General features: G+C 48.0%; 1 protein-coding gene across 1 annotated transcript; it reads left to right on the top strand.

The window, feature by feature from the left end:
• Positions 1 to 3,985: 3,985 nt before the first annotated feature.
• Positions 3,986 to 6,025, top strand: LOC308260279 (protein S100-A2-like; the record flags this gene model as incomplete). The annotated part of the gene is made up of 2 exons (XM_080691587.1): positions 3,986 to 4,126; positions 5,873 to 6,025. 2 exons carry the CDS (start codon positions 3,986 to 3,988, stop codon positions 6,023 to 6,025), a joined length of 294 nt encoding a protein of 97 aa, XP_080547713.1.
• Between the last annotated feature and the right edge of the window lie 3,254 nt (positions 6,026 to 9,279).

The following is a 9,279-nucleotide window of genomic DNA, read 5'->3' on the forward strand; positions in this document are numbered from 1 at the left end:
CTCTACCCCATTGTTCCTAACCACATGGCCTGGTGGGCTTGGGAGCCGTGCTCCCGGGCCTGAAGCCCCCTCCAGCTGGCAGAGGAGCTGGCAGGCTCTGGGGGAGGGGGACAGGAGGAGTCCGAGGGGTGGCGGGAGGCCAGGCTCCCTGAGAGCAGGTTGGGGCAGGTTCCATCTTGAAAATGTCCCGGTGGGGGCCCGTGGGGCTGCATATAAATCCCCATCCTGGGTCCTCCTGGGTCTCTTTGCCACTTGGTCTGGTGAGTACACTGTCCTCCTGAGGGCTGGGTCTCTGTCATTTCCTCTTTGTGTGTGTGTGTGTGTGTGTGTGTGTGTGTGTGTGTGTGTGTGTATTACTAAGGATTGAACCCAGGGGTATTCTACCTCTGCGCTATACCCACAGCCTATTTTTTATTCTTTCTTTCTTCCTTTCTTCCTTCCTTCCTTTCTTTCTTTTATCTTTGTTTCTTTTTCTTTCTTTCTTTCTTTCTTTTCTTTTTTTTGTGGTACTGGGGCTGGAACCCAGGGGCCATTTTCTACCTCTGGGCTACACTCCCAGATCTATTTTATACTTTATTTGGAAACAGGGTCTCACTATGTTGCTGAGAGCCTCACTAAGTAGCTGAGGCTGGCTTCAAACCTGTGGGATCTGCCCCTCCCTGCCTCCCAAGTCCTGGGATTACAAGCTTGTGCCACCATGCCCGGCTTTTTTCTTTCTTTCTTTCTCTTTCTTTCTTTCTTTCTTTCTTTCTTTCTTTCTTTCTTTCTTTCTTTCTTTCTTTCTTTCTTTCTGCAATACTGGGGATGGAACCTAGGGGCATTCTACCTCAGATCTATACCCCCAGCCCTATTTTTATTTATTTTTTATTTTTGGTGGTACTGGGGGTGGAACCCAGAGGCTTTCTACCTCCAGGCTATACTCCCAGACCCATTTTTATGTTTTATTTGGAAACAGGGTCTCACTAAGTTGCTGAGAGCCTCACTAAGTAGCTGAGGCTGGCTTGGAACCTGTGCAATCCTCCTGTCTCAGCCTCCCAAGCGCGGGGATTACAAGCGTGCGCCACCACGCCTGGCTCTATTTTGATTCTTTATTTTGAAACAGGGTCTCACTGAGTTGTCAAGGGCCTCACTAAGTAGCTGAGGCTGGCCATGAACTGCGATCCTCCTGTCTCAGCCTCCCGAATGCTGGGATTACAAGCGTGTGCCCGGCTTGACCCTCTGTCTTGATCCTGATCTTGATGTTTTTCTTTCTGACTTCCTTAGTGGAGCCAGCTCTAGCCTCTCTGACTGTCTCTCATTTGGAGGGACCTCCTGTGAAGTGTCAGGTTGAGGGGTGCTTTTCTGGGTTTTTCTATGAGGTCAGTTCAGGGGTTACTCTGGGGTCTTCTCTCAGTCTTGGGGAGCCTCTTGCTTAGGGTATCTCAGCCTAGAGGTCCTCCTTTGGGGGTCCTGGCTTGGGGTCTAGGTGAGAGATATGTAAGGGGTGTTTTATCAAGCACTTTTGAGTTTGAGCTGGGCGTGGTGGTGCACACTTGTAATCCCAGCATTTGGAAGGCTGAGACAGGAGGATCGCAGATTCACGGGCAGTCTCAGCTGCCCAGTGAGGCCCTTTGCAACTCAGTGAGCCCCTGTTTCAAAATAAAGAATAAAAAATAGGGCTGGGGGTGTGGCTCAGAGGTAGAATGCCCCTGATAATAAGCCAGGTGCAGTGTCTGTCATCCTAGTACTTGAGGCTGAGACAGGAGGATCTCAGGCTGGAGGCCAGCCCCAGCAATTTAGTGAGACCCTGTTTCAAAAAAAAAAAAAAAAAAAAAGATGGGGACGTAGCTCAGTAGTAGATTACCCCTGGGTCCACTCCCCAGTAGCCCTCCATCCCCCACACAAAGTATCCTGAATTTGTTTTGCTTTTTGCAAAGTCTTAAATTCTGGAGGGACTGAGGAGCAAGAGGCCGGGATCTCAGGTGCGTGGCCCCACCTGCATCCTGGCCTGAGTAGTGGCTTAGCTCAGCCCAAGCCTGGGCCCCGGGTTTTCTCAACCAGGGAAGAGTGCGTCTGGCAGGGCAGGGCTGCAGGATCCACCCAAGCTTTCCCTGCCTCCGGCACCAGCTTCTCTGACTTCTCCGGAGACCAGCCCAGCTTTCCCAGGCTGGTCCCAGCATGCTCAGAGGCAGGGTCTTGTTAAAGAGGACTCTGAGATCAGTGCTCCTGTCCCTTGCTCCCGAGGCACAGCATGCCTTGCCTGTCTCTGTCTCTCTCCACTGTGAGGTCTTTCTGGGAGGCCTGGCTAGAGGGGGTGGAGAACAAAGACTGCAGATGTGGTGTCATGACACTTCTAACCATCCCCTGCCTTCAGCCCCATAAATTTACCTGCTCTAGATCAGGTGTTAAACCCACCAGTCAGAGAAATACCCGACTGTGTGTCTGTCTCATTTTTGTGGTACTGGAGATGGAACCCAGGGGCATTCTACCTCCATGCTACACCTCCAGACCAATTGCTGAGGGCCTCACTAAGCTGCTGAGGCTGGCTTCGAACCTGCGCGACCCTCCTGTCTCAGCCTCTCAAGTACTGGGATTATAAGTGTGCACCACAATGCATGACCCATTTTTTATTTTTTATTTATTTATTTTTGCAGGTCTAGGGATGGAACCCAGGGGCATTTGACCTCCGAGCTATATCCCCTGCCCTATATAGTAAGACTCAGCAAAATAGTGAGCCCCTGTTTGTGTGTGTGTGTGGGGGGGAACTGGGGATGGAACCCAGGGGATTTCTACCTCTGGGCTATACTCCCAGACCTATTTTCTATTTTATTTGGAAACAGGGTCTCACTAAGGTGCTAAGAGCCTCACTAAGTAGCTGAGGCTGGCTTCGAACCTGCGGGAATCCTCCTGTCTCAGCCTCCCAAATACTGGGATTACAAGTATGTGCCAGGCAGTTCATGACAGCCTCAGCTACTTAGTGAACCCCTTTGCAACTCAGTGAGACACTGCTTTTTTTTTTTTTTTTTTTTTTTTTTTTGGTACTGGGGATGGAACCCAAGGGCCTGCTACACTCCCAGACCTATTTTATATTTTATTTGGAAACAGGGTCTCTTAAGCCAGCTGAGGCTGGCTTCAAACCTGTGTGTTCCTCCTGTCTCAGCCTCCCAAAGTGAGACAGTGTTTTAACATAAAGAATAAAAGATGGAGCCGGGCATGGTGGCATATGGTTGTAATTCCAGCATTTGGGAGGCTGAGACTAGAGGATCCCAGTTCGCAGACAGCCTCACTTACTTAGTAAGCCCCCCCCCACAACTTAGTGAGACCCTGTTTCAAAAATAAAGAATAAAAACTGGGCGTGGTGGCGCACACTTGTAATCCCTGTGCTTGGGAGGCTGAGACAGGAGGATCGCACAGATCCGAAGCCAGCCTCAGCTACTTAGTAAGGCTCTCAGCAGCTTAGTGAGACCCTGTTTCCAAATAAAATATAAAATAGGTCTGGGAATATAGCCCAGGGGTAGAAAAGCCCCTGGGTTCCACCTCCAGTACCACACACACACACAAAAGAATAAAAAACAGGGCAGCGGGTGTAGCTCCGAGGTTGAATGCCCCTGGGTACCTTCCCCAGATCTGCAGGAAAAAAAAAAAAAAAAAAAGAATAAAAAATAGGGCTGGGGGTGTAGCTCGGAGGTAGAATGCCCAGTACCTCAAAAAATAAATAAATAAATAAATAAAATAAAAAGCAAAAAAAAAAAATTAAAAGGTCTTGGGGTAGAGGTCAGAGGTAGGATGCCTCTGGGGTCAATCAATCTCCATTACTCCTCCCCCCAAAAAGGGTGGGGAGCCCTGCCCTCAAAGGTGTGCCCTCAGTGTGGTTGTGAGGAGACACAAGCCCAGACACACACAGGGAAGGTTGCCAGAGGGAGTGGGGAGGGAGTTTGGGGTGCCGAGTGAAAGCGGTCCTGGCACTGCCTGCCTCACGGCCCATATCTGCAGCCCCAGTTTCAAGATGTCCAGTCCCCTGGAGCAGGCGATGGAAGTCATGGTCTCCACCTTCCACAAGTACTCCAGCCAAGAGGGCGACAGGTACAAGCTGAGTAAGGGAGAAATGAAGGAACTTCTGCAGAAGGAGCTGCCCAGCTTTGTGGGGGTGAGTGTGGCAGGGGGAGCATGGAGGTCTGATGATGGGGCGGGGCCAGCGCTCTCCCCTGGCCTTTGCTTCACCTAAGGAGCTTTGTGTGTGTGTGTGTGTGGGGGGGGTCTGGGGATGGAACCCAGGAGCATTCTACCTCCGAGCTACACCCCCTGCCCTATTTTTATTCTTTATTTTGAAACAGGGTCTCAATGAGTTGCAAAGGGCCTCACTAAGTAGCTGAGGCTGTCCGTGAACCGTGATCCTCCTGTCTCAGCCTCCCCAATGCTGAGATTACCAGCGTGCGCCAACACTCCTGGCTAGGAGTTTGGTATTAATGGCTAGTCCCTGCAGCATCTCTGAGCTGTGTGCTGTCCGTATCCTCAGCGGCTGTCTTATTTCCATCTCTGGGGAATTGAGCAACTCAAAGTCCAGAGAGGGGTAGTGACTGGCCCAGCACCACACAGCTGGTCTCTCCTCCTCTTACTTCGTGGGGGCACTTTACTTCTGAGCTACATACCCTAGCCCATTTTTTATTTATTTATTTATTTATTTATTTATTTATTTATTTATTTATTTATTTATTTATTTTTGGTGGTACTGAGGTTCCTGGAAACCCTTCTACCTCTGGGCTACACTCCCAGACCTATTTTACACTTTTTATTTGGAAACAGGGTCTCTTAAGCCAGAGCGGCTGGCTTCAAACCTGCGCGATCCTCCTGTCTCCGCCTCCCAAGCACGGAGATTACAAGCTTGCGCCACCACGCCCTGCCCCCTAGCCCTTTTTAATTTGAGATAAGGTCTCCCCAAGTTGCTGAGGGCTTTACTAAGTTGCTGAGGCTGGGCTTGAACCTGCAGCCTCCTGTCTGAGCCTCCCAAGTACTGGGGATTCCAGGAGTGTATCACCACACTCTGCTTCTCTATAAATTTCTAATCATTGAGATTGGCATTTCAAAAACCTTTTTCTTTTTTTCTTTTTGAGGTACTAGGGATGGATCCAGGGCATTCTACTTCCAAGCTACACTCCCAACCCTAGTTTTTAAATTATTTTTTATTTTTATATTTTGCGGTACTGGGGATGAAACCCAGGGGCATTCTACCTCCGAGCTATACCCACAGCCCTATTTTCTTTATTTTTTTATTTTTATTTTTATATTTTGTGGTACTGGAGATGGAACCCAGTGGCATTCTACCTCCGAGCTACACCCCCAACCCTATTTTTTATTCTTTATTTTGAAACAGGGTCTCACTGAGTTGTAAAGGGCCTCACTAAGTAGCTGAGGCTGTCCAGGAACTGTGATCCTCTTGTCTCTGCCTCCCAAGTACTAGGGTTACAAGCGTGAACCACCACGTCTGGCTCTCAAAGAAACTTTGCTTTTTCTGAGTTCTCGCTGCAGCTATTTCCCCTGGCTCCTGAAAAGCCTTAATAACCTCATCAGCAAAAAAAAAAAAAAAAAAAAAAGGGATCGTGGTATCTACCTCCCTGGGCTTCCATGAGCTGGTAGGCACTTAGAGGGGCGCCCTGTGCCCTCCACCCAGCAGGGGGCGCTGAGACTCTCAGCAATGAGTGTCCAGCTGTCCTTGCTCTCTGGGACCTCTCGGTGGCTTGCAGAGGCTCCCTGTCACTTACCCAGTTTTTCCAGTGCGGGGGAGAACTTTCAATGTTAACCGGGCTGCGATTTATGTGTGTGGATCTGGGTGTGGGTTTGGTGTGGAGGGCGGCCGGGGCCAGCTTGGTGTGACTCCTGTTCTTCTCGTTTTCAGGACAAGGTGGACGAGGAGGGGCTGAAGAAGCTGATGGGCAATTTGGACGACAACAGTGACCAGCAGGTGGACTTCCAGGAGTACGCTGTCTTCCTGGCTCTCGTCACCGTCATGAGCAATGACTTCTTCCAGGCCTCCCAAGGCCAGCACTGAAGTGTCCGAGGGCTTCCTGCGTCCGAGGACTCTCTATCCCTTTTAATTTTGTACTCAATAAACATTTTTATTTGTTGATAAAATTGTAATTGCTTGGTGATGCCCGTGACCTGGCTGCTTCAGTCAAATTGCTGGAAGCTGGGAGCAGTGGTGCACACCTGTAATCCCGGTACTTGGAAGGCTCAGACAGGAGGATCGTAGGTTCCAGGCCAGCCTCAGCAACTTGGTAATGTTCTCAGCAACTTAGTGAGACACTGTTTAAAAAAATATATAGAAGCTGGTTGTGGTGGCACGCACTTGTAATCCCAGCATTCGGGAGGCTGAGTCGGGAGGATCGCAGTTCGTAGACAGCCTCAGCTACTTAGTGAGGCTCTTTGCAACTCAGTGAGACCCTGTTTCTAAATAAGGAATAAAAAATAAGACTGGGCCTAGCAGGGTGTGGTGGCGCACGCTTGTAATCCCTGCGCTTGGGAGGCTGAGACAGGAGGATCACGCAGGTTCGAAGCCAGCCTCAGCTACTTAGTGAGGCTCTCAGCAACTTAGTGAGACCCTGTTTCCAAAATAAAATATAAATGGGTCTGGGAGTATAGCCAGAAGGTAGAAAGCCTCTGGGTTCCACCCCCAGTACCACCCCAAAATAAATAAAAAATAAAAAATAAAAAATAAAAAATAGGCCTGGAGGTATAACTCGGAGGTTGAATGCCCCTGGGTTCCATCCCCAGTATGGAATATATATATATACAAGTGGGGTTGGGAGTAGGGGTGTAACTCAGAGGTAGATTGCCCCTGAGTTCAATCTCAAAAAAAAAAAAAGAAGAAATTGGAAATACCATTGACTATCACTGTCATTTGTTTTTTTTCTTTTCTTTTCTTTCTTTCTTTTTTTTTTTTGCAGTGTTGGGGATGGAACCCAGGGGCATTGTACCTCTGAGCTACACCCCAGCCCTATATTTTAGGTCTTTTTTATTTATTTATTTATTTATTTATTTATTTATTTATTTATTTATTTTGGTGGTACTGGGGTTCCTCGAAGCCCTTCTACCTCCGGGCTACACTCCCAAACCTATTTTATACTTTTTATTTGGAAACAGGGTCTCTTAAACCAGCGCGGCTGGCTTCAAACCTGTGCATCCTCCTGTCTCCGCCTCCCAAGTGCAGGCATTACAAGCTTGCGCCACCACGCCCAGCAGGTCTTTTTATTTTTGAAACAGGGTCTTACTGAGTTGTGAAGGGCCTCGCTAAGTAGCTGAGGCTGGCCACGAACCGCGATCCTCCTGTCTCGGCCTCCCGAATGCTGGGATTGTAAGCGTGCACCCTCTTCCCCCCGGCATAGCACTGTCATTTCATGCAAAGAAAATTTCAGTTCCAGCAAAGAAAAAAGAAAGGGTATAATCTTGGAACAAAACACAGACCTTAACTTGTGTGTGTGTGGTGACTGGGAATGGAACCCAGGGGCATTCTACCTCCAAGCTACACCCCAACCCTATTTTCAAATTTTATTTACTTATTTACTTATCTATCTATCTATCTATCTATCTATCTATCTATCTATCTAATCTATCTAGCGGATGGAACCCAGGGGCATTCTACCTCCAAGCTACACCCCAACCCTATTTTCAAATTTTATTTACTTATTTACTTATCTATCTATCTATCTAATCTATCTAGCGGATGGAACCCAGGGGCATTCTACCTCCAAGCTACACCCCAACCCTATTTTCAAATTTTATTTATTTATTTATTTATTTATTTAGGCACTGGAGATGGGACCCAGGGGCCTTCTACCTCCAAGCTACACCCCCAGGCCTATTTTTATTTCTTATTTGGAAATAAGGTCTCGCTAAGTTGCTGAGAGCCTCACTAAGTAGCTGAGGCTGGCTTCGAACCTGCGATCCTCCCGTCTCAGCCTCCCAAGCGCTGGGATTCCAGGCGTGCACCCCCACGCCCGGCGGCTTAGCTTTCAATACTGTGAGCAGCAAGTGGAGTGAAGAGATGCTTAGGAGATAGAAATGTGCTGACCAGCCCTGCAGAAGTTTGTTTTACGGGCTCCTTCAGATTACAGGCCCTGGGCACTGGACTTGTTTTTAGAGCAGCTGTCTTTATTTTTGTATATTGCTTCCAGATTGGCGAGCTCTGTTTTGAGTGCATTCCTTCCCTGTTGATCAGCGCTGAAATTCCTAAGAGCCAGCTCAGGCCAACATTTTATTTATTTATTTATTTATTTATTTATTTATTTATTTATTTATTTTTGCCCTTCCTCTCAAGCTATAGGCCGGGTTGTCACCATTTTGCACCCTAAGGTGTCAGGTGACAGTCTGGCCAGATACACTGTGGCCTTGCGAATAAGGTTTACCAATTTTCCAGCTTAAAAGGCTAGGTCCTTGTTATTTATTTTTTTTAAAGGCTAGATCCTTATTGTTTTTTTAATCTTCGTCCAATTTCACATTTTACGTTATTTTTCTTTTGTCTTTCTTTTGTCTTGGTTTTGGTACTGGAGATTTAATCCAGGGGCATTCCATCTTTTTATGTTTTGTTTGGAAGCAGGATCATGCTCGGCTGCTGGGAGTCTTGCTTGGTGCTGAGGCTGGTCTAGAACCTATGAGACTCCTGTCTCAGCCTCCCAAGTATTGGGGGTGACAGGCCTGTGCCACCATGCCTGGCTTTATGTTCTTTTTCTTGGTAGATCCTATCATGTCTTGGACCACAGGTTAGAAAAGAATGTCCCAAAGGGCAGAGCTGCAGAGATCTATTTTAGGAAATCAAGAAATGCACATTGAAGGGAGAATGTGGGCTGTCTCCAGAGTGAGAGAGATGCATTTGGGGGTTCGTGTCTCCACTTTTATTTATTTATTTTTGCAGTGCTGGGGATGGGGGCAAGGACATTCTTCCTCCGAACTCCACCCCAGCTCTATTTTTTATTCTTTATTTTGAAACAGGGTCTCACTGAGTTGCAAAGGGCCTCACTAAGTAGCTGAGGCTGGCCTCGAACCGCGATCCTCCAGGTCTCGGCCTCCTGAATGCTGGGATTACAAATGTGCGCCACCATGCCCAGCTGGGAGACTTCTTTTAAAAATAAAATAAAATTAATCCAGGTGTCGTGGTGCACGCTTGTAATCCCTGCGTTTAGGAGACTGAGACAGGAGGATAGCACAGGTTCGAAGCCAGCCTCGGCTACTGAGTGAGGATCTCAGCAATTTAGTGAGACCCTGTTTCCAAGTAAAATATAAGCCAGGCATGGTGGCGCACGCTTGTAA

Source organism: Muscardinus avellanarius, assembly GCF_963383645.1.
Source record: "Muscardinus avellanarius genome assembly, chromosome: 3".
NCBI classification, from domain to species: domain Eukaryota; kingdom Metazoa; phylum Chordata; class Mammalia; order Rodentia; family Gliridae; genus Muscardinus; species Muscardinus avellanarius.